Raw genomic sequence first — 25,024 nt, 5'->3', positions numbered from 1 at the left:
CTTTGAAAGCCCTCAGAGCCCTGTGGCGTTGAAGCTAACTTCCCCTCCCATTACCTCCTCTCTTCCCTCACTCTTCTCCCTTTTCCTCTTTCCATTCCCTCTCTCCCCAGAGCTTAAACACTGATTGATTTGTCTGTGTGTGTGTACGTGTAATCAGAACTTTGGCTTAGCAGCATTCTCCCCAGAGAGACAGATTTCCGACACTATTCTCGGTCTAGCCAAGTACTCTGAACACACACACACAGTCCCCCACCTTTCTCAGTTGACATATCAGGAGTTATGGTGTGTATCTTTTGTGTAATCAGTTGGAATCAACTGGATTCTCCTGTGAAGTTCTTGTTTTTCCTCAAGACCTAATTTCTAATCTTCTCTAATGGAGCGTTCCTGTTAGCAGTCTGCCCAGTGCTCTCCTGCTCTGCTTTAAACTGGTTTTAGTCCAGAGTTGTCATGACTGTCTGCAGGCCTTGGCTCTGGTCTCAAAGTCTGAACATTTAACAAGGCAGAACTCCCTGTCTTTCTTCCTACAAACCTGAAATCCTCATTGTGCCGTTAAAAAATTGTAACCCAAGAGATTAAGTTTTCTGTGTCATCAATTCTGCCGTATCCTGGGTCTGATTTTTGGCAAGTTTGTGAGCATTGCCTGGTGCCGTAATATCTTTGTGTGTGTGTGTTTTAATCTAGACGAGTTTTTGGGTGGTGAGAGAGATCCTCCATGCGCAGACGCTGAAGATCAGAGCGGAGGTGCTGAGCCTTTACATTCGCACTGCCAAGGTACACACATTTATGCACAGCGTGACACTGTTGTTCTACCCCTATGAGTGTTTGCAGTGTGAACTCAACTTGTATCCTTTATGAACTTTAACTTTTCATAGAAACTGTGTGACATGAACAACCTCCATGCTGTCATGGCTGTGGTGTCGGGGTTGCAAAGCGCTCCCATCTTCAGGCTCACTAAAACATGGGCGGTGAGTATATTTACTTTACTGTGGAAGCAAGTTTGGTTTATTGGTAGAGTGCTGTCAGTAAACAGGGATGTCACACAGATCAGTACTAAAACACTGGACACATAAACAAAGGGGAATAAAAACTTACACATTAATGCCATGACCAGATGAAAGCTAGGAAAAATTTACGGAGTATTTACGACATTCAGAAAACTTAAAATTAATCAACTTCATGATAAAATGAGAATTTAATGAACTGCTTCCGTCACTGGATCATGTGCTCTTTGAATGGCTGAGGTTTTAAGAGAAGGTTGTGTGTGTTTTCTGCAGATTTGTCCCATCGTGAAATACTTGGCACCTTTGTGCAGATTTGATCAGCTCTTGGCGTAGCGGACGCTGTAGACCTTTTTATACAGGAAATTTTGTTTCATTGTCAATAGTATAAATGTGCGAGGGACAACCAGTCTGCGCCAGATGCTGAAGATGTAGATGTTCCATAATGACATAATGAGACTCTGATGTAATGATGGCAGTTTCTTATACTCGGGTTGGTCCACAGAAAAAATGATGTTGTTGATGGCCAGGACAAAGCACACCTGACTCTGAGAGGAGACCACACATTTGGTCTCTGCAGCTATCATTAGTACGATCTCATTGTCAGAAGGCTTTTAAGTTGTTGTGGACTGATCAGCCGGACTGCGGTCTAATGCCTCACTACCGCTGCCGTGGTCCAAAAGTTAACTACTCTGCAGTTTAGCGTCTGTAGACGTCACAAGCAGACACATACGAGTATGCAAACAAAAGTCTGTCTCCACCTGCAGCTGCAGGCTTCTTTTCTCTGCCTCTGGCCTGGTGTTCTTATAAGTGCAAGTTTTAGAGCATTATTAAGACAAATAACCTGCTGGAGGAATTTCAGAAGCTTGTTTAGTCTGAGAAAATGTTTTGGCACGGGTGTTCGGTTTACGATTTCTAACACACATGGTTTTACCAACATAACTGTATTTTATTCTGACACTGATGACTGCAAATAATAAGCAGAACATTAACAGGTATTTGACTTACTTTCCAAACTAGCAACAAATAAAAACATGTGAAACAGTTAACAGCTAAGGGCTGACTATATCCACTTGCCATTTTAAAAATTGTGTTTGATCTACTTTTGTCAAAGGGTGACTAAAGATTGAGAACACTGAAAGGAGAAGGTGTAAACTTGTAGCTGGCTGATGGTTTGTCACCAGACATCCAATGAACCAGCAGCCAGTTCTTACAAAGAACACTGTGTCAGCCACTTCTGTCTGACTTGTCTTGTCTGTCTTTTCTCTCCCCCACTTTTGAGTTGCTGGCTTTTTCTTTAGTGTTTATACAGATACACATGTTGTGTGTCAGATATTACTCATTCTGAATATGACTTTAACTGCAAATGCAGTTAAAATGAGGTCATTTTATTGGAAAACTTCTTTTCCATTGTATTTCTCACAGCCCCTCCTGTTGCTAACATGTTATAGCTGTCTATTTAGATTTCATGGTCTCTTTCTCTTTGCTGTACTTTTCTGCCCTTTTTTACCACAGTTACTGAGTCGGAAGGACAAGGCAACATTTGATCGGCTCGACTACCTGATGTCCAAAGAAGACAACTATAAACGTCTGAGAGACTACATAAGCAGCCAGAGCATGGTCTCTTGTATACCATACCTAGGTAACAAACACAAACAGACATACACACACACACTCACAGACTGCCACAAGGTTTGATCTTTGAAGGATGCGCTGATGTTCCTTACTGTCTGCTTCTTATCTTTATGGGTTGTTCACGGCCTCAGGTTGATCTGAGGACAAGCGTCTGGGTTTAAGAACCAAAACTGCCTCTCAGCATGTGTCTGGTTGAAACAGGAAATGAGAAGTGTTTTTTTTTTCTTATCTCGTATTATTATCTCATGGATTATTCAGTGCCAGACTCATCAGTCAGTCATGTTTATCGTCTGTCATTCCTCTGCTCTTTTCATTCCGCTCCTTTCGTTGAACATATTTTTACTGCTCTGTTGTGAAACATCTCTTAAGTTCCTCTCAACTGGAACAAACGCATGAATCAACGAGGACCACTAGAAAATAATATTAATGTCTTTTTCCTTTCCTTCAGTTTTTATGCTCTGACTTTCTCTGACTCCACAGTATGACATCACATAGGAATCCCTTATGAGTTGTGCAAGGAAAACGCTCATGCCCACGTGTGGTTTTATTGCTGTACTGTTTGTTCTTGTTTTGATTTGATGATGACTTTGATGTTTTTTTACTGCCACAATTTTTTTTTCTCCATCCATCATAGCTACCGCTGTGTGATTCAAACTTACACACTAAAGTATGTGCTCACAAACACAGACATAAGCACAAACACAGAGAGCTTGAGAGTCTGTTTGTCGTTAGAGAAACTTTTAATCACCCATTTTCCCCAGCGTCCTCCGTCATGGAAGTCTAGAAGTAATGACAGATCATGAAACGAATGCAAAGCTAATGTTGTGAAGCGGCACACATTTGCCAGCCAAACTGTATGTCCTCATTGTGTGTGTATGTGGATGAAAAGGAAAGACTTTCCATTTGGTAAGCGTTTCAGTGATGATGTGTGACGAGTTGGTCGTTCTTTGGGTGGAGTCTTTGTATTCTAAGTCTTTGTATGACTGTGTGCGAGTGGGATGGTGTTTCCTTACAGTGGGAGCTTGTCAGTGATGACTGTGGATGTGTGATGTGTGATGTGAGACCAGCTGGCTGTCCTCAGAGCTGGACAGAGCCAAGTTGGCACACAGGAAGGAAATCGCCACTCTCTTGTTCTCAGACATTCCCCTCCATCATAAATCCGCCAGATCTCTCTGAGGGAAACTGGGAATGAATGAGTGAGGGACTGAAAGCCACTTTGATGGTTGCAGAGCATCACTTGTAACATAAGTGCGGTGTGTGTGTGTGTGTGTGTGTGTGTGTGTGTGTGTGTGTGTGTGTGTGTGTGTAAACTTGGGTTGGGGTTTCTCTTGATGTGTTCGAGCATGTATTTACCTCTGGTCACTAAACAAAGTACCTGTTGAGTCCCAACCCACAGCAAAGGGCTGAAATTACCATGTGCTAAATACACCACAGTCGGGTAAACTTCTACAGTGTGTGTTTGTGTAAATGTGCCACTTTTGTGACTTCCTATCATATTTCTGTCTTTGCTCCATTTGCATCTTTGTAGGTGTGATGCATATGTCTGGTGATAACAAGGCTAAAGAAAGTACCCTGTGTCTGCTGTGTAGTCACTGAGCCTTTGTTTTTGCACAGTGATACGTTTGTGTTGAACTGTGTGTGTGTGCATGTGCAATTGTGTGAACTCTGACCTGTTATTTGGCTCGGCAGACACAGACCCCTCCTGTCTGCGCTCACCACAGGGCCAGCCTGTTAAATGTTCAGATGAACTTGTTCCTGTTCTCTAGCCAATCATGCAAGAACAAAGAACCCATAGAAATATATGGCTCCACTATGACAAAACGCACACACTTAAAAAATGTTTGGCCAACTCGTTATCCTTTCACCTTGTCTACGCCGGCCACGTGGCATAAGTAGAATAACAGCAGTAGCTGCTGTCCTCCTTCTGTGTGTACATTGAGTTGGCTCAGTCATGCACTACTGTGAACTCCAGTGTTTTGATAGTGATCACAGACAAGTGTAAGTGCAGAAAAAAATTGATTTGAACCCTAAAAGGTGATGTGGGTCTCAATTATACATATGATGCAGAAGCTGCATCATTTCAGACAGCATTTTCGGCAGCATTTTCAGACAGTTTCTCCTGGAAGATTTTCGTAGCCCAGTTTTACAGTTGTACACATGAGAAGTGCAATAAATAGTAGAGAAACAAGTTCAAACCCAGTGTACTTTCTCACATCTGCATAGCTGGCCAATCACAGCATGATCTGGTTATGAATGTTGGATCACAGGAAAGTCACAGAAAAGGTTGGACACAGCCAACTGATGCTGAAAAGGTGGGGGGTGGGGGTGCTTTCTGAAGTTATCTGACCATCTGACAAGCCATTCAGACAGAGCATACTGGCCCCATAAGGGTTTTAAAGTGCAAGTAATTGTCTCCATGAGCTGTGTGTCACAGCAGGCCAAACTATAATAATTAACCTCCTGTTGTTTTTGGAACATTAACATTCACCTGTCCTTCTCACCTGATGGAGTGTGTTTGCCTCACCTCTCTCCCTCTACACCCCCCTACTGCAAATAGCTTGAAAACCCCTGCGTAAGATAAGAAAAACCACAACTGAAACACGTCCAGTTGAGACAAGGGATTTACTGTTACACTTTTATGAATAGTGAGTTATTGAGCGAGGACCTTTTAATGGTTATGACAGTTCCAGTTTAATTTTATTATAGTTATTAATGGCATCCTGTACTTGTAATATGTCATTTGTTGTCTGTCAGTGGAGGAAGAGTCTACAGAGGGCCAGATGCAAGCTTTCTTCTCCTCTAGCATCCTGGTGCTGTAGTTGTTGGGGTAGCTGTGGGCCACAAGCAGAACAGTGTGGACTAACCAATGGAAGGCACCAGCAGTAAGATGTCATATGGTCAAGATCAGAAAAAACGGCCAACTGACTGACTTTTTTCAACATTTATTTCTCCTGTGATAGTAAATGCAGTCCTCTGAGTCAGGAGCCTGGTCTGGCCCGGACTCTTGGACTGCATAATTAATAGTATTTTAGATGTCTGACAGCAAACCTACCTGCCACAGTTGTTGGCTCACAGCATGTGTGAGTATGTGAGCTACGATGGGTTGACTGTATGCGTCCATTAGCTTCTTCAAACACATAATCCGTCTTTTGCCCAGCTATCTGTCTCTTGCTTTTTATCACTCTTTCTGTCTCTCCAGTTCTTTTATTTTAATCTAAATTCTTCTATAGCAGCATCATTTAATATCCTCCCTGTTATCTATTTCTGCCTTGACATTATCTGATCTGTCCGAGCTGGCTTTTTCCACTCATATTTCTTTTCTTTGCTTTAGCCTTCTTCCTTTCAGAACAAGAATAATGTAATTTTAAATACAGTCTCCTACTCTGATCACACAAATTTTTATTCTTCCCACTTTCTTTAATTGTTAAATCCTCCTGACCTTCTTCACTGCCTTGATGGCTTGGAGTGCACTTAAATCAGATCCAAGAAATGTGAAGTGTTTCATTTCAGATGATTGCGTCATCCTTTATACAGATAGAAGCTTTGCTGATATTTTTCATACTGTAATATATAATCAATTACTTAATTAATTTTGTTTTACAGAGGAAAGGGTCACACTTTTGCTGTTTGTTTTGTTATGCATTGAGGCGAAGCTGAGTGAAGACTGAAAGACAGTGCAATGTTTAAAAATGGAATTTAATTTGACTTTGATGAAAACTGACACTGCATGTCACATATCAAGTCAACTAGACAACCACTTTGGATTCGTTGTGCCTGGTGTGTATGTGTGTGCATGTGTGTTTGAGCTTCTGTTCAACTGTTATTAATGTATTTCTACATGGGATACAAAAAATATTTAGAATTGTATTGTTACAGGGCTAGATATAAAATGGCCATGGCTATACTTACTATAAATACACTGATAAATAACAAAGACTGGCAGAGTGACAAAAATTGTGAACATTTGGCCTGAGTAGAATCACACCTCTTAAATTAACTTTCACAAATAAAGCCAAAGATATTTACACACCAAAGCCAGCTCAGCCATTAGCACATTGAACAAGCACATTGTTGCATGAGTTCATTTTTGTCAGGGGTGAAAGGAAACCCCACAAGTCCAGACAAATCCCAGGAACAAGGAGACAGTAGATTCATCAAGGCCTGTCCTCTAAGCATTTGTTTGTCAGGTATTCTCACTGGCGACACAATCTTAAATTGCATTATTTTTTATGCCACTCAGGTTTAACATCCCAGTACATCCAGTAGCCCTTGCTATGGGCCACACTACCTTCAATAAGTCACCATTAGCTGCTCAGAAGAAATTTCATGTCTTATGTAAATAACCACATCCCTTTATTGCATACTGAGTTTCAACAAGAGTGAGTAAAATAGGACACTTGTGAGTAATACTGAATGGTCCGAGAGAGTTTGATGGACCATTACTGTCCAGATTGAAAGAGGGAGGAGAGCAGTTATTTATAGAGGGCAATGTCATCAGTCGTCATTTCCACGTTTGAGTCAACTTTGGAGCTCGCCACTGCACTGTTGGAGTCATTATCGTCTGGCTATTAACACATGCCACCCTCTCGTCCTCCACTGTCTTTTACAGGGCACAGTTGAACTATGTCAGGAATTCCTGGTCCTGGGTTTACAGTATTTGTTTATGGGTAGATAAAGATAAGGAAGGAGAATGAGGTGCATTTGAAGGGAACCAAAGTTCGAGATTTCAGTCGATAGGTCGGATCATGAGGCGCACTGACTTAAGGGAGTAAAAACCTCCTCCATAGTCTGCCCAGAAGATTCCATCCTGAAATTTGCTGCGGTAAACTCCCCCGCTGTACCATACGCCATTCAGGTTGGTCTGGCCACAGGCATTGTACCACCAGCCGCCCTTATGGAAGTGGGCGCAGTTGCCTAGTGGAGAGGGACATAACATCAGAAAACAAGTGTGTGATGGACATACAAAGAGGGAGCTTACCCTCTGTTGTGAGATTACAGTCCAGCTAATACAAGAAATCAAAACACATTTTAGAACTTATCTAGCATCTGCCCTACCAGAAAATGCATCCTTGTCACGATCAAGTGTGGTGAACTGTTTGCCGTTGTGACTGCTGAAGGAGTCGCCAGCGTTGCCCTGGTAGGTGCCGAGCCTCAGCCTATAACCCTCGCTCTCGGGCTCCAGGTGGAAGCTGCTGTACTCAGCGTACACCTTCTTCCCTGTCCAGTCCTCCAGCTCTATCATCAGCTTATAGTCGCCCTGTTTCCCCAGATTGTAGATGTTGTCCAGTCCGAGCCAGTGTTCACCATCTATGTTACCAAAGCCTCTCTGTGGGGGGACAAGCACCGCAGCATGCTCTGTGTTAATGGTTTTCGGTTGTGGTCTGTGTTAACATCCCAATGCAATGCAGTGCAGACCAACAAAGTGCAGTATTGATTTGAGTTGGTCGACACTGTGGCTTGTTGAAAGAATATATCTCTTTTTATTCTGAGGTTAGTGAAATCACTTCCAAAAAACACAAACAGTAAAGCAGAGTGAGGTTAATAAGATTTCTTTGCCGTGTGCTGAGTTTAAAGGAGTCTGGCCTCTGCAGTGCTGTAAAATGTAATCAAATCCGCATCCTGTTGAGACAATAATGTGTTATGGTTGTGATCTCTGTTCTCTCACTAGAGATGAATTAGTTGAATGGCAGGGTAGTGGTGATTTGGCTGCAGTTGAATACAGTAAATGCAGACCTGAGGACACATTTGTGGCACTGATCCAAACAGCATGTATTAATTTTTTTTTAATTTTTTTTCTAATCTCATTTTAAAACTGAAGAGACTTTTGCCTTTGCCTTTTTTTAGCAGAGAAAACAGAGAGAACAGTCATTTTTGTGAGGTTGTGTCATGCTTTTTTTCTGGGTTTTATATATATATATATATATATATATATATATTTTTTTTTTTTTTTTTTTTTTGTCTGTCATCCCTGCTTGATCTGTTAAATCCTCGATCATATCTCAGTTGCAAAGGCTGACATATGGGAAGAAAAGGATGAAAGGATCATTTTCAGTGGGGTTGAGAGCAAAGCTGCATTTCCGTCTCAGCCCACCGGGGCTCTCTGATTGTGTGTATTTGTGTGTGGGTCCCTGGCTGTGATTTTGGTGAAAGGAAATCTACTGCTAAGCTGTTTTACACTGAAGAAAGTGGCACCAGAATGAACTGCTGAGCCTGGGTCGCTTACGAAAAGGGAGAGGAAAAGCTATGAATACAGGTCTCTTTCAAGCTTAAAGATATTTTGATATTTTCCCTTAAAGAATCAGATCTGAATTTTAGGTTAAGTTTTATTAAAGGTCTTATTCAACCCTGCCTTTTAAACCTTTTAAACATACTGTTCCTTTTCTCAATAAACCTACCTTGTAGTTCTCCCAATTCCGAAAGAAGTTAACAGAGCCATCTCTCCTCCTTTGCAACACGGTCCATCCTCCATTGTCAAGGCCATGCTCACACCAGGCTTGGATCAGCCGGTCGCTGCCATCTGTCTTGAGCAGGTACATCCCACTGGTGGTGTGCCCTGCCTCCCGCACCTGGTAACAGTCCCTGAAGGGACCTAGGGTCAGAAATGTGGTTGAAGAAAAATGCAGAAAACAAAAAGAGATGTTGACTATTGAATTGTGCCAGTGGTTCTGGTTTAAAATGTTTTATATCTAAAGAGATCTCTATTGCAGCATCACCATGGGCCACACTCCATTATAATACAGTAATTTGCATATTAATAATGCTATTAATGATCCAAGCACTTTGCATTTAATAGTTGATAATGTGTATCACTTCATCTGACCAAAACAAAAGCTCCCACATTAGCCCAATAACATTGGTTAAAATAAAGAAAAAGCCATAAATCCGCAAATTACCATAGAACTTAAAGGCATTACACTTTCTATATCTTTATCTTTTGTTTTTGACTTTTGATTCCTGCTACAATCACCCTTTGCATGAATCACTGACAGTTTAAACCTTCGGAGAAAATAAACCATTCTGAGTGCCTTGAAGTGAACAAGATGTCTTCTTCTTATTGCATATGCAAAAGTCATCATCATCACTCTGAGGGCTATAGGCAGCAGACAAGAGAAAGTTGGGAAGGATCGTTTGATAAGTTCGAGAGGATGTATCACTGTGGCCACATTCTTTGGAAAATATCTCCTTTTTCTCTAAACATCTTAAAGTCTGAAATAACACAAGCATGCATTTGCTCACTTAAATTGTTATGTGAATATTCACCCAGAGTTTGTCTTCAAATGTAACTGTGTGGTAGCACTGCACCCAAAGCTAAAGCAGCTGAACCTAAACCAAGCACATTTCCTCTGTTTTCCCCTATGTGAATATGTATTAAAGCAGTATGAACACGGGCATTGTGTGGGGGGCCTCCAGGGCCTAAATGCCTATGGAAGATGGTTTTCTCAACTGAATATGGGAGCACATAGGGTCCCTATGTGCTCCAGTGTAATGCCCGGGTACAGATACCTAAAGCTCCCTCGCACAGCGTATATTTTACTAGTAATATGTCTCCATCTGACCTGTCAGTAAGGGGGTTCTCTAACATATTCCCCCTCTCTCTCCTCTTCTGTCACTTGTCTTAGCAGTTTTTCTGAACGGTGCTTTAAGAGATTGAGGTTAAAAATAATCCAGTCATCAAGCCATAGTGTTTTAAAAAGGGCTGAACCAGACCAAACTGTGGTCAGGCAATGTCTATTTACAGTAGTAGTGAACCTACATAGAAGAGAACCCATTAGTGCTCTTTGGTGACTTAGCTTTGGGTTTGAAGTTTTACCCATTTTCCTTCCCAATTTAGATACACTGTGTGGAAAGGGTACATTCATATATGGATACTTAACAAGGACAATCAAATGGAAAATGAAAGGAAATTAGTGAAGTACCTATCCAGATTAAAACAATGGGTTAAGTATGTTTTACAGAAACAAGAGGTAGAAATATGATAATATGTCATATTTCTTGTCCTGAAAATTAAAGAGTGAAGAATGATGTGCTGGCCACCTCAGAAAAAATGATCCGTCCTTGGCTTTCTGTTGTTTTTCTGGGTTGTAAATAAACTGGGAATATCCAGACTGAGAGCTTTGTTTTGGTCATAGACAAAAAAACAGATTTTGGCTTTTTGTGAAAGCAGTAACTTGATACTGAACATCATCTATAGTATGGATGAGGCCTGTGCAATTGGAGGATAATTGCATTATAGCTCTCAGTTGTAATAAACTATAATTACCACACTTAAATTACAGTCCAACAAGGACTTAGTGAAGTGAGTGGAAAATAGTTATGCACAACTAGAAATAGCCACAAGAACCTTATGTCCATTTTGTCATCTAGAAGTGGAGTCCCTGCCATTTTACCTCACCAAACATTTCCCCACCTCTTGTTTTCTTTTACTCTGTCTGACTTCTCCTTATTTTTTTTTATATGGTTCCTTTGCTTCTTTGCTTATTGAGCTTGAAATAGGCCTATCATTGTTGGGGCTTAAGGTGTCGCAAGAGCAGTGATCTACTGCGACTGGCTCTGGAGGATCAAGCATTGACTCTGGACAACAACACATTTATCAGACACCTTGATTGATTGAGTGATTAAATTCTCACTACTCATTACACTGAATTGGCAGTATCTGATATAAACAGATATCAGAGAATATATTATTTGCCTTAACATTCTTCTGTGAATTATATTATGTCACTATGTGATTCCCCTGCCAGTATTCAAGTAAAACAACCTTTATTCCCCCTTTTGTCTGAGGGATGTTATGCATGATTTCATCCATTTCCCCATCTGGTTGTATAACCCCATCAACATTACCCACCACAGTCTAATTGCCAGTCAAAATACAGCAGTCCTGACCAGTTTTTTCGGAGACATTCCAAGTAGCTATCTAACCTTGCAAATTGGTTTCATATTGGAGACGATCTCTGTCAGATGTTAAAATTAGCCAGTCTGTGTGAGAGAAATAAAGAGGAGCCTTATCTATCTTAGAGGACTTTATCTGATATGATGACTTTGTTTAGGGGTCTGAGACTTGATGGATTAGTCGGCTCCATGTGTGCACTGTTTGAGTATACCCAACCCATTTATTTTTTATCTTTTTTTTTGTAGAATAAAACACATAAGTCTTGCTTAAGCCCTGCAGTAGAGATATATTTTCCTGTGCAACTGAAGTGTTTTTAATGCTTTTCAAAGAAACCTTATCCTCATTCTACTAATTTAGTGCATATGCTCAGTGCAGTGCAGCCAATTCAGGCAGCCAAGTAGGAATCATAGGAATGTATGATTTCATTGCCTCTGTCGCATGCCAAGGATGAGCCAACTGTGCCTCAGCAGTACCTACTGTTGTGAGAAATTATGTTTTAATTACACCCTGTAGGTAATGCTGTCTAAGTAGTTGTGTGTACAATTAATTAGGACCATTACTGTTGTAATTGACAATTACTTTGACGGACGTTTGTTTTGCTTAGCTTCCTTTTCCTAAAAACCCATCAGATCCCTGATTATTTTACAGTGTTCATTCACTTATTCCTCCATCGTCCCCTACCACTTTAAAATTGGTACATACCATCTGAGGTAAGTGTTCCCTGTGGTGGTGGAGGGTCGACTCCTAAGGGGCTTGCAGTAGGGGAGTCTATGCGTGATCCTCTGGGATAGGCTCGGTTGTTATTGTCCCTCTGTATCTCATTCGTGAAACGATTATTAACGGGTATATTCTGTGGCACCACCTGTACCAGGGGAGGAACCACAGGCAGCTCGCTGCGTCCAAGCGTCCTCAGACACTGGTCCTCCAGTGCAGTGATGAGAATGGACTGGTTGTTGACCACCCCGGCCATCATGGCAAACCGGGCCTCCAGCTCCTTGTACCTGGAAGCCAGTCGCATCATCTCAGAGGTCACATTGAGGACACGGTTCTCCAGCTGGGCCAGTTCAAGAGAGTTATCTCTTTTCCTGATGATCTCATGCAGCAGCTGCATATAGAGTTGGGTCACCCTGGAGTTCATGTTCCTGCTCTCTTTCCGCAGCAGCTTCATCTCATTCACCAAGTTACCATCCACATCCACCACCAGCTGCAGTGTTTCAATCTCACGTCGCTGTTTGTTGAGCACCTCCCGCACATCTGCAATGTCCATACGGGTCACTCTGTCCTTGTCTGGTTCAGGGCCTGTGGTGCTGGCACAGATTGGACCTGTTGACAGATATAACTTATTAAGGGGAGTACCAAGAATGCACTTTAGGAAAAAGGAGAAATGAAAAAGACTGGTTATATCCATGAAAGATGAAGACAGCTGTATGGTGAACGACAGAAGGTTAATTGCTAGAATAAGGTATTGTATGAACCTGTGATTCTCTGCTCAGGTACAAGGAAGGTGTAGGAACACTTTTTGGCATCAGGATCCTGGGGAGCTCTTTTACTCCTGTGGAGAGAGGTCTCTTTGGTCCTCCGGGCTTCCCTGGAACTCCTGCAGTAACTTTCCTCCCAGAGGGAGAGGCAGAGCACGGCGCACAGGCTCCACATCAGCCCCTGCATTGCTGCTGGCTGGTTAGATAAGTAGATGGACAGGTACTGGTGCTCCCTCTAAGTCCCTCCAGGCCTTCCTGCAAGAATACAAGACCCTCTGAGTTAAGAGCTGGATACAGTCACTTCTTTGTCTACAAAGGCTGACAAAGAGAATGTAAACCACAGGGGTGTTGATAGAAATGACTGCCATACGATTTTAATGAAAAGGTATTTGACACTTAAGCAAATATCCACAAACAATTAGTAATTTTATAGAAATGTTCTCACTCTGTGTGTAGTAGCAGAGACATCAAGTTATTGTTCCACATAATTTTGTTTGTGTGGAAAGGCTGAAAGAGAGAACACATCTTCTAACCAGCCAGAAGCAAGAGGTCTGCTTTCCATCTCAGTTTGTCAGTCGCTGACTGACACCCCTTTTTTCTGACGCTGTGTTGGTTTTCCCCCCGTTTAGAGGTCTGATACGTGGCGGCTGGCTGTGCTTTATCTCTGGTACCTGCCCCTACACTCACTTCATCTTCTTTATTCTTAAAATGAGATTTTTCTTTCCTTGAACAAACTCCCCTCCTCTTGTCTTGTATATGCACCTTAATGGTCTTTCTTAAGGAAATCCTCTAGAAACCCTTTTTAGGAATCCAGGAACTTATTTGAAGGTTGACCACAGGAACCTAGTTCTAATTTTGGTTTCTAAGTCAAACTGTAGTCCCTGTCCCCTCAACAGTTACTGCTCCCGAGTTGGTCCTTTCTAATTGCCTTGTGATTGGTCAGACACAAGCTGAATAACTGATAGTGTTTGGTTTTGTAAACAGCAGTTGATTCACTGGTATCAATATTAGGAGAAGGATGGGAATATTCTTGTTACATAAACTATTAAATAACAGTCATGTAGCCCACTTCCAGACCAGTCTAACATGAGTGAGATTAAAAGGGAGAAACATTATCACTCCATCCCGTTACAGTGTGTATTGCCTCACCGTTGTTTTTAGTCTCTTTTTCTACTTCTTCATCTTAGGTCCAGCACTGATTCTATCAGCATACAAAATTACATAATAAACCATCACCACTTTTGAATGTGTGATATCCCTAATCTTTACACTTTTTTGGATGCGATGAAAATGCAAACTGAAATACATAAGACACTTTTAGCCTGTGTTAAGGTTCTGTGGCTTCTTACTTGTGTTTGGTCAAAGTGGCCTACAAAAGGGTTCAGGACCTTCCTTCCTGTTCAGAGATTTGACCTTATTGTCCCATACAACATTGTTACTTGTATACATACTTACATTGCCCCCCCCTCAGTAAAACACATTGACCCCTTATTCCAGTGCAGCTTCCTGTGAGATGGGTCAATGCTCATTCCTGTGTGCTCACTGCTCCACATAGCTCCATATATTCAACAGGAATGTTTAGGCAGTTTCACTTGAAAGAGTTTACACACACACAGACACACACACAGATAGTCACAACAGGGGTGTTAGACAAAGTCAAGAAAACTGTTTGCTGAGTTGTCCTCATCCCTGTCTAATTTGAGGGGACTCTTGGCGCTTCCTCACCTCTTTCTTATCCCCGGTGATTCTGGTTCTGTTTCTCATCAGTGCACAGCCACAAAAACCTCACACACAGATGTACGCACTGCTCCATTTAACACCCTGGCCAGGGCCTGCACGAGGCCAGGACCGTCTAGTCCTCCTAATCCACTCCATCACTCTTCACAGTCGGTCTTTATTCAGTGCCACATCATTAAGTCCTACCTCCACCCTGAAACTCAGGCGCTGTGTGTCTCCCATATGACGCCATTGTGGTTCTTCGGGAATTCTGGCAGTTCTGTCACTTGGAACAATGTGAAGAGGGGACAGGATTACGGCTAGTCCTGCAGATCTGTACTGTGTATGCACACTCTTGCTGGTATGCATACGCTTGTGTGTCTATCTGTATGATTGAATACTGTGTGTGCATGACTATCCAGGGACGTTATTCATTTTCATGGTGGTGTGTTTTTCCAGCAGCCGTTGTGTCTGACAGCGTAACCAGGTACTGTATCCTTGCTGACCTCAGTGAGAGCTGCTAATGACTTTAACAGCAGCATCAACAGTATCAGTTCTCAAGTGTGTCTTCTCTTCCAAACTTTGACTGGTTTTCTACTGTTGGTGTGTGCTTCAAACCAGCGCCCATACTCAGCATTGTCTACAGTTCAGGGGGCACGTCCAGGCAACATCACAGCTCATCTATCAGCTATCACCTCCTTCATTTTCCATCTCTCTCTCGTCATCCTTTACTTCTCCTTCTCATCCTCTCTTTCCTTCATTCCCTCTCTTTCCTGTCTCGTTGAGTCCGATTTCCTCCTGGGTGGTGGTTCTGGGTACGAGGGGCCTAGTCTCTTTCATGGAACAGCAACATATCAAAGACATTCCAGCGAATGTGGAGAGGTCAGCAGTGTGTTGTGAAGGCACAAGGTTTACAGTGTTTCCTCAGAACAAGCTGAGCGGCTCCTTCTTTCGATCCCAACAAACCAAAACCAAACACTGCTAAAGGGCTTTGGGACTTTGAGGGCTGTTGAGCGGAAAAGATAAACTGCTCCCCTGTGGGAGTAAAAACTTCATGTATGTGAATGTGCCTTCACATACTGTGGTTACGGTCAGTATGCTGACGTTTATATTCTGTACATTGGAAATTCTGATTTCTTGTTGCAAGCTAAGAGTTATATTCGTAACCTCTGCATTACGTTTGTGTTGAACAGTGCAGCGGCTCTACTTTGCCAACTACGTTGGTTCATATGTGATGGAAGGGCCATTTCTCCAGTAACAGGTGACATGGTGCTTTTCAGATTCAACAACAAAAGAAACAACAAATAAGAACCCATTCGTGCCAGACTACACACCACTTGAATGTTTCTCAACAGGCTGCACTTTACAGTCTGTTTACTGAATATGTGTCTTAGTTTATAATAGAAACACTGTGGAATTCCTGCATGTATGTATGTGGGCAGCTTTCAGTGCACAAAAGCACATAAAGTTTTGTGCATTGTTTTATTTCCAACAAAAACAAACTTTTGGCCGCTTGTCTCTGGCGGTGTGTCTTGGCATGAGTAGGCAATGTTCCTTCACATGCGTCTAACTGAGGATTGCTTAGCTGGAAATGCATGGAGAGGTGCTGCGGAGAAATGTTAGATACAATCAGAACATAGAGGAGCAGTGACTTTTGTCGACAGATACTGCAGAGACAGGCCAAGGGAAGGAGATGAGGAGCGACAGGCTGTAAGGCTAAAACAAAGCACAAAGATTTAAAGGCATATCATAGATAGTTGATTAAAGATGACACAAACAGAGGTAGAAAGTGGGTCAGGGCCTTTTTTTCCCTTCCTGGCCAGGCATTGTGAACATAATTTGAGGCAGAGTGTTCGATAGATAAAATACTCCCATTCCTTTTTTTATATTTCTTATTCTTGACAGATTTGCACTCTTTTATCAGCCTGTTTTTTTTCCATTTAATTACTTTCCTCTCTGTGTAACACCCCCCGCCACATCTCCCTTTCCTTCTCTTCCCTTTTTGAATACTTTCCTTCCTCTTGCTCTCTGCTCTTGGTTGTTCCTCTTTTTTCAGCTGCAGCTAAATAACTTGGGCAGAGACATGTGAAAGTCAGAGACTGTAATCCAAACAGCAAATAAAAGAAATTGAAACTAATCCTTTCCTTGATAATCAACAGGATTTATTGGATTTCTGGTTGGCTCAGCCCTGCTAACAAACAGCTCTTGTATTTCACAACATCCTTTTGAAAGCAGTGAAACTCTGTGTGTACAAAGGATTTGAAGCGGGCATCTGATTCTGTCTACTTTATATTTTGGCAACAGTATGAGCTTCATCAGTCTTCCTAATTGCATTCCTGGGTTGTCATCCCACTAATAGTTATTAATAGTCAGGAGACACATGACAGTGGCTTTTTAATTCACTCACTCCTCTCTGGCTGTCTCTCTGTGGCTGAGCTATGGTTTAATTCACTTTCATGGCTGTTATTGGAACAGTCTAAGCACAGACAATATTTATGCATAGCCCACTTCCTTGGCTCTTTTTACCACACACTCCTTCGCCCAACTGGGAATAATTTTCATCTGAATCGGATCACACAATCCTTTTACTGTTTAAGGTCATTAATGTAACTTGGTCATCTTCTAAAGACAAACTTTCAAATCTGCCACATGTGTCTGCAGCACTGCCGTGACTCTTTATTTTGTTTATGGTTTTTTATTCATTCTGTTTGTTGTATTCAACAGCTCTGCTGGTTCTTATTTAATGCAGCTCTCTGACTTGGATAGCAGAGGTGATTTTCTGAGGTCTGGCTTCAGATTTAATAATAATTAAAGAGCTTAATGCCATGCTGACAGATCTCTGGACTGCCTCATGCACACGCAAATGCACAAGGTTATTTTTCTCCACACTCCCTTATTTGCACACAATTCCCATACACAGACACACACAAACTGCGAAGTGGTGCCAACTATGTCTCTTTAATAAAGCCCAGCTGGATAACTATTTCAGAATAAGTGTGTCTCACTTGTTAGTTCACCTCACTACTCACTCTAGATGTGCATGTTTAAAGCGAGGACACTGCCTTTCGTCTACCTCGGTTTTCTGTGTAGGGGCCGATGTTGTACATGAATGCTAATTAGCTTTGTGCCTGAGCTGGAGTCAGAAATAATTCTTTTCTGCATGTTGTAAAAGAGGAAATGACCAGTGAACTCATTAAACAAGACGGCAGCACTGCTTACTTTATTCTTAGACAGGAAATGTTTGTTTTGCCTCGCTGGTTAAACAACATAATGAATGTTGGTCGTTACCTCAGAAAGACAGCCATATGTCACACTTGTACCTTCAGGTTACACTGTATGTGTTGGCAAAAGGTCTCTTGTGATCTGAGCCAAGGCAATCAACTGTTTGATAAACTGATTAATAAACAAATGGGTTAAACTGCTTCCATGGAAAGTTAGCTTGCTGCAGGTCCAAGTGTCCTCTTTAGGATGAACCTTTTCACCACCTACAGTATTTAACATACTCTCTGTATGTATGGTTGTTTGAGGGTCATACAAATAGGCATATGAGCAAATGAGCTCACATCTCTGTCCCAAATACTGAGTAATCTGTCCACCTCATACTGTGTAGTTTAAGGCAAGTTATTGGTAGTTGCACTTCTTATTCATCTTTAACATATGAGGTTTGATAACATGGCGCAAAGATGAGTAATAGATGTGTTTTGTGTACCAGATTTTTGGTTACATGATGCAATAATAACTATATTATGTTCATATTATGAATAAAACAGTAAATTTCTCAAAGGTTTGACTGGCAAACTTGATAGTTGGTGTGTTTCCTGGTGCATTGCGCGCACACACGCACACACTGCACTGGATGTTGAATGCAGGAGCCTGAACTACAGCCCATGAAAATGTAAAACTTAGATTGATGTGTCACTGCCAGATGTATCATTTGATTGCACAATGTTTGTTTCAGATCTCCTGGTCAGCGTGTCCTCTGCAGTGATTTACCAGTTCTGATGTGTCAGTGTGTAGCCTGATGGATTGCAGTTCAACAAGCGGGGGGAAAAGTATTTATATTTTCATAGCCGATGTATTTCCCAGCCTCAAAATCCCCGGCTTCCACTCCCCCATCTGGTCCTCAGACTTTCCCACAACAAGTCCAAAATGCCCCGAAACACACAACACACCATGGCTGCTCAGAGGAGAAAGAGAGAGTGAAAAGTAAAAACAAAATGGGATGAGTGAAGGAGAGAAGCAACAATAAACAGCAGCTCTGCTTTACATGAAAACACCTCATCTGAGAACAGCTCAGCCGGCCCTACTGTTATTACACAGCCAGGGACTGAATTCCTCACAGCGTTTCATCCATACATGATGTCATCAGCCTCCGTTTTGTCAACAGAGCTGAGTTACATGACCACTCATATAAGCTGACCATCAAACACACAAATTGACTCATTGCATGCTCACTGAAACAATTGGTTACAGAGCCACAAGTGGGAAAATGAAGAGAACTGAAAGCTGAGAAACCATCTAACTGCACTGAATAAAGAACAGAATCAAAATCAGAGTGAAGAAAATAGCTAAGTGCTGTTATGAGGACAGGGGGCTGTAGAGGAGAACACAGTTTGAGTGGGGAAGTCATAAAAACACTGACATTATGAAACAATTAATGATAACGAAAACAACGCATACACACTGAAAAGATTTCTACCATCAGAAAGGAAAATCTCATAAAAGCTTCATCACTGAAGAAACCCTACCAAAATGCTACTGCAGTCGAGGAGCAAACACCTTTTGCTACAGTATTAATGATGCTTTTTTTATACCTCCTCATTAAACTGTGCATGTTGACAATATTAAAAGAGAAGATTTTCTCTGCATTTCTAACAGGAGCCGGTAACTGAGACTGGAGCGTCACACTAGAATGTAGTGGAAAAATGGAGACGTTGTGTTAGATGAACTGGTTCAGTTTCAGAAGGCATTAATAATTTCCCACCTCCTGCTTTCTAGCAACTGAGTTGTCTACCTTCATGATGCTGTGTTACTGAGGAGACCCCCCCCCCCCAAAAAAAAAAAACCCTCCCCGAGGCACCATGGGCCCCCATCTGGTTCCCTTCTACTGTAGTGAAACTCTAAACATGTGGGCTGATGTTGGGGTCAGAGGTCTATATGTGGGGATTAGGGTGCAGCCCCACCCTTCCTCTACTCTTCCTCACCCCCACCCGTCCGCTCCACAACCCCTGCAATCAATCGGTCTTTGTGGAGAGTGGGTTCCCCTCTCTTCCTCTTTTGGCACAACACATACACACAAACACACACACAGGAGCACAAACACCCTTGTGTTCTTATGCTTGGGGTATTGGGGGAAGGGGGGTGGGTGGGGGGGCGCAGCAAAGTTCATATAAGGCCGTCGATCTCTACCTGTCACACTCAGTAAAGATAAGGACTCGCAACTCTTCCCAACACCCTCCTTCATCACTCCATGACTCATCCTCTTACCTCCCCCATCACAGAACATAAACATGGCCGTCTTACACTCGTGTCTGTCCCAGTACTTCATTACCCAGGCGGACAGATCAGCAGTTACCTCACCTGTTCAGGTGGCTTTTCTCTCTGATTGTACTAAACTAGTAAAGTGGCACTTGGCTTTGAACAAGCCCACAACCCTGCTAAGCATGAGAAAAGAGCTGGAGGAGGGTCAGGGAAGAGAGGAGAGCCAGGAAGGGGGGGGGGGTTTAAAAGGTTACAGCATTTATATAAATGTTTGTTTGGCTGGATAGTTTACATTTTTAGAGTTAGGAGATTACTCGTAACCACTCACACAGAGCCTTCCTTGGATTTTATCTCTCCTCTGGGTCACACCTCACCTTAAGCTCATACCTCTGACTGCACATGCTTTCTATTAGTAGAATACACACACACACTCTCACACACACACAAACAGCATTACACACCCGTTGCCCACTGGCCCTGCTTAGTTACATGCCTCTACTTCTCTTGTCTGTTTATCCCGACCTCCTGGCTGACCTCTTCCTCCCTATGGTGACCTGTCCATTCAGCTGTGTCCAGGCTCTCATTAGGGGGATTCTAAATGAGCTTCACAGTGCAGCTACAGGCTTTTCTTTTAAACTTATTTCAAACTTGGCTCTTTTTTTCTCCCCATTGTCATGTTAATATTTTGTAGTTCTTTATCTAAAAGCACTACAGCTAACCCTATGACTCATAACGTAGAGTTGAATTTCAAGTGACAAAAATGGGTCCAACTTGTTCTGCTGTGTTTGATTTTAACCACATGTGGTCAGCACAGTGCAGGAGCAGTGTTTTAGGATAAGCCAGTGTCTGTATCCTGTGTGTGTGTTTTATCTGTGTCTGCTTCTATATGCGGCTTTGTTTTACTGATAAGATAAGCCGAGCAGTCCGTTACACATCTGTGTCTGTGAAGGGTCCACCCCCCACCCCCCACCCCCCCACCCAACCCCCCACCCCCCCACACAACCCCCCACCCCCCCACACCCACCAAAAAAAAAAGAAAAGAAAACGCAGTTGGCTGATGCTAGCTGAGTGAGCTATCAGTCTCCTGCTGGGTTACAACATAGTCTGTGACAGGATGTCTTGGGCAGGGCAGCGGTTAAGCGGCTCTGACAGCCCAACCATGCACTACCTGAACACTATTTATTGGCTTGTCCAGGGAGTTTTAAAAACTTTAAATAGCAAAGACATCAAACAGAGCTTCTGTTGTGATTTACAGTCCACGGTGAGGGTTAAGAGAAGGGTTACTTTATGTGTGGACTGGTAGTAATGACCCATTTAAAGCTTTTTCCCAGGCCTGTCCCCCCTGCTCCCAAGTTTCAGGTTAACCTGAGGGCCAAGCTCTACGGCTTAGCACACAATGTTCTGGATATTTCTTGGACAGCTGCGCCTGCCTCCTCTTTATCTTTTTAAGTGTCTCTCCTCTTTTCCAGCCTGAGTTATTGGCGGTATTGATATTTTGATTTATTGCTCTATGGGAAAAACGAGCAGACTCACGAAATGTTTTCTTAGCCATTTGCCATAACCTCATTTTGCCTTTTACTTCAAGCTCAGGCTCTTTGAAGGTGTGTGTGTCTGTGTGTGAGTGTGTCTCTCATGACCGTTTACAGCATCCACAGATGTGGCTTTGTAGTGAACAGACCATTTTCCACAGATCCCACCAACAGACCTGGACATAAGTGAAAACATTTGAAGATAATTGTGAGTTGTTGATATGGAAGTGCAACGGATTGATGCTATTAAGTGTTCAAAGCCTTTGCCATCATGGCAAGGTTGTGACTAAAATGTTTTATGTCCATGGGTTGTATTTGATAGAGGATGTGGTTAGGATTGTATTGCATTGTATCATTACTTTTCTTTTAAATGCGACCCTGTGAAGGAGACTCACAGAAACACTCACTTTCAAGGATTCAACAAATTACAATGTATTTTTTTGTGCATCACAACTTCATAATGTTTACAGTGTTATGATCTAACCCTGGTTCCAGCAGGTTTACTCGGCTCCGTTCCTGCAGCCCTGTTAGCAGCCAGGCTCAGATGGTGTTGCATTAGGAAACCAAAAGCCAAGAAAAAATAAACAAGCCAGGCTCCAGAGATCAAATCTCTCCATCTGATCACATCAGCGTCCCTCAAGTGTTTAACTGGAATGCTCTACTTTTCTTTCTCTTCCCCTTTTTTTTTTCTTCTTTAGCTTTCTGTTTCTCTTCAGGTTCAGACATACTGTAAATTATAGATAAACTTTAGCAGTTAGGAAGAACACACTGAGGCAACAATGACAAAAATATTTTTCATTATTTGAGAGTTTTTTTTTCATTAAAATTGTTCTTGTAAAAATGTCTTATTGCATAACTGTGTGTCACCCTGGAAAGGGCCAAAACCACCAAACACCATGCTTTACAAATTCAATCCTGTACAAATGGCATCCTACACACCCCTTTCTTGTTCTCCTATGCTGTTTGTCACATGTGTTAAATGTATACACACACACACAGAGTACAGCTCTGAGTATATCCCAGTCCTCAGACTCCAGAGGAAAGCCAAAGAAGCGTTGCTAAATGTTTCTGTCTGCAGCTGGAGCCTCCAGTCACGAAACGTCCTAACCTCTCCAACCTCTCAGCCAGAGCTCTCACAGCTGCCCAGACACATTCACTCATACTCACACCTACACACACACATACACACACACACACACACACCGTCCCACTGACACACTCAAGAATCACACTTGGAAACAGAATGAACTCAGACAACATTTACCTTTTTTTGTTACCAGTAGTGGGGGGTGTGTTTCCTGCAGTTATAGTTTCACCTGTGTATTGTATTGTGTCTTCACCGAGCTGCAGTGCAGAGCTGCAGGAATCATCTCTCTGTCTCTCTCTCTCTTTGTCCCAGTCTTCTGAGGTGCTGCCCTCCACTCACTCCTTCTGTCCTCGAGCTGAAAATTACAGTATAGGCTCTTTTGTCAAGGCCCCACTTCCCAAAGATGTCCTCCACTCTGTGGACTCAGCTGTCCCGGGGCTCAGGCTTGGGCATGGTTCAAAAGCCGGCCACTTCAACAGACTGAGCTCTGGTGACTGATGCTTTGAGTTTTTCACAAAGGATGGGGGAGACTAGTGGAGGGGAGGGGGAGGAGGAAGAGAGGGGAGGAGAAGGGGGATGAGGGTGTGGGAGTTGGAGATTGCCTTTTTTTTTTTTTTTTTTTCTCCTTCTATTTTTTTGGAGTGGCCCAGCCTACCTCTGATGTCACTCTGATGGAAAAAAGACAGAAAAAGAGAATAACAGAGCTACCTCATTAAGTTTCCTGTCCTCAAGATTCTCAGGGAGAAGAAGTGGATTGAGGGTTAAAGATAAAAGATGTGTTTGAATTCAGAAGTGGTTTTGTTGAGTTTGGAGCACAGGCTCCAACTGCAACCCCTGATTCTTCTCTTTTTATTTGCTTTTGTGGGAAGAACTGATTGTAATGCTGCTGAGATTTCTCAGCAGCTTCCTGTTGAGTTTCAGCTGGGTATGTGAGAGCAGGAGACAGAAGCAGACAGATAAAGCTGATTAATGCTGTTTTTGGAGCGAAAATCCCAGCTCCAGGTGTAGTCTGAGCTTGTCCAGTCTTTGCTTGCACTTTATCACTGCTCTCATTTATTTTAATGTGTTTAGATTTTTCAGACATGAACACACATGTTTTGTTTTTTTTTTTTTTTTTGGAGGCGCAGGGGGAGGATGATGTTTTCCGCCTGCTTCGTGACCATCCAAGTTTTGCCACATGTAAATACATACAAAGTGTCTGTGTCCCGTAACCACAGGTTCTCTGAGCACGCATCTGTCTGGGTGTTCCAGGCAGTATGGATTTGTGCATGACTAACTGCTGTTATCCCTGACATGCCCTCAGAAGAGCAGCTATAGCGGTTAAGCCTTCAGGATCCCTCTCTTCCTCTTCTTCTCCCCATCTTTCACTCCCCCCTCTCACAGCTGAGTCTTCAAACGCTTTTAAACTCCCTCTCTTGCTGCCTCCCTCCCTCTCTGATTCTAATCAGATGGTGTTGTGTTTGTGTGTGTGTGTGTCTATGGTATCCTGAAGATGATGTTTGGCCCTTCTTATTTATTGGATTTGGTCCTGCAGTTCTGTTGTCGTGGCTCATTTGTACATCTGTGCTTACACTCTGCATGCACAGTGTTGTAAATGCTTGTGTACATGCACACATCTGCGAGTGCATCACCATTTCCCAAGAAAGTGGAGGTGTGGGTGTCATATAGTCTACTGTGTGATGACTTCTCTTACATCTGCACATAATCTCGTTGCTGGCATGTGAAAGAAACATTGAGCAAGAGAAAAGAGGAGGAAGAGGAGAGGAGAGGGGAATGGAAAGGAAGGCGCACCATCAGTTCACTTCTGATGCTTGTTAATCTCTCTTTTCAGAATGGTGGGAAGCTGCTCCTGGGTTTGTCTGTCAGTGTTAATATTTATGTAATGAGAGAGTAAGAATCTCAGCTCTGCTCCAAGTCTGCCAAAAAGAGGTAATGAGAGAGGGAATGAGGGGGAGAGGGCCATGGCCTTTACTTGGAAAAGCTGAAGGCTGAAGAGAAGATCAGTCATCTACTCGAGACACTCATTTAGATCTGTAGGGAGAAGATCATGGCCAAAAAAAAAAAAAGTCTATTAGAAATTTGAGCAAAGTATATGCAAATAGAAGAGTCAGTGCAGGGCTTTTTATTCCTGCATGTTTTGGCCTGTGTAATATCAAACAAACTATCTGCAGTTACCAGCTGGTCTTCATACCACGAAACCCACAGCAGCA

General features: G+C 42.5%; 2 protein-coding genes across 5 annotated transcripts in view; one reads left to right on the top strand and one right to left on the bottom strand.

The window, feature by feature from the left end:
• The window catches only part of ralgps2 (Ral GEF with PH domain and SH3 binding motif 2), a 70,177-nt gene that overhangs the window by 34,281 nt on the left and 10,872 nt on the right, over nucleotides 1-25,024 (top strand). For all 3 annotated transcript variants that reach the window (XM_071487376.1, XM_071487374.1, XM_071487375.1), the window contains 3 exons: nucleotides 682-771; nucleotides 873-965; nucleotides 2,514-2,640. In XM_071487376.1, the coding sequence (XP_071343477.1) occupies nucleotides 682-771; nucleotides 873-965; nucleotides 2,514-2,640 (310 nt within the window). The remainder of the gene's footprint in view (nucleotides 1-681; nucleotides 772-872; nucleotides 966-2,513; nucleotides 2,641-25,024) is intronic.
• angptl1a (angiopoietin-like 1a) lies at nucleotides 6,311-23,328 on the bottom strand. Of its 2 annotated transcripts, none has more exons than XM_071487377.1 (6): nucleotides 22,992-23,328; nucleotides 12,999-13,256; nucleotides 12,226-12,846; nucleotides 9,029-9,222; nucleotides 7,689-7,959; nucleotides 6,311-7,547 (listed from the first exon to the last, which is right to left on the bottom strand). In XM_071487377.1, the coding sequence occupies exons 2-6, from the start codon at nucleotides 13,186-13,188 to the stop codon at nucleotides 7,360-7,362; spliced, it is 1,464 nt and encodes a 487-aa protein (XP_071343478.1). In that variant the 5' UTR covers nucleotides 13,189-13,256; nucleotides 22,992-23,328; the 3' UTR covers nucleotides 6,311-7,359. The 2 variants fall into 2 exon arrangements, with proteins under 2 accessions (XP_071343478.1, XP_071343479.1); XM_071487378.1 differs by having other exon boundaries at nucleotides 23,044-23,328.

Source organism: Trachinotus anak, unplaced genomic scaffold (genome assembly GCF_046630095.1).
Source record: "Trachinotus anak isolate AG129_WGS33_773 ecotype Australia unplaced genomic scaffold, CSIRO_AGI_Tana_v1 ptg000010l, whole genome shotgun sequence".
Classification (NCBI taxonomy): Eukaryota; Metazoa; Chordata; class Actinopteri; order Carangiformes; family Carangidae; genus Trachinotus; species Trachinotus anak.
Note: the sequence above shows the minus strand (reverse complement) of the source record. Positions and strands in the feature narration are given on the sequence as shown.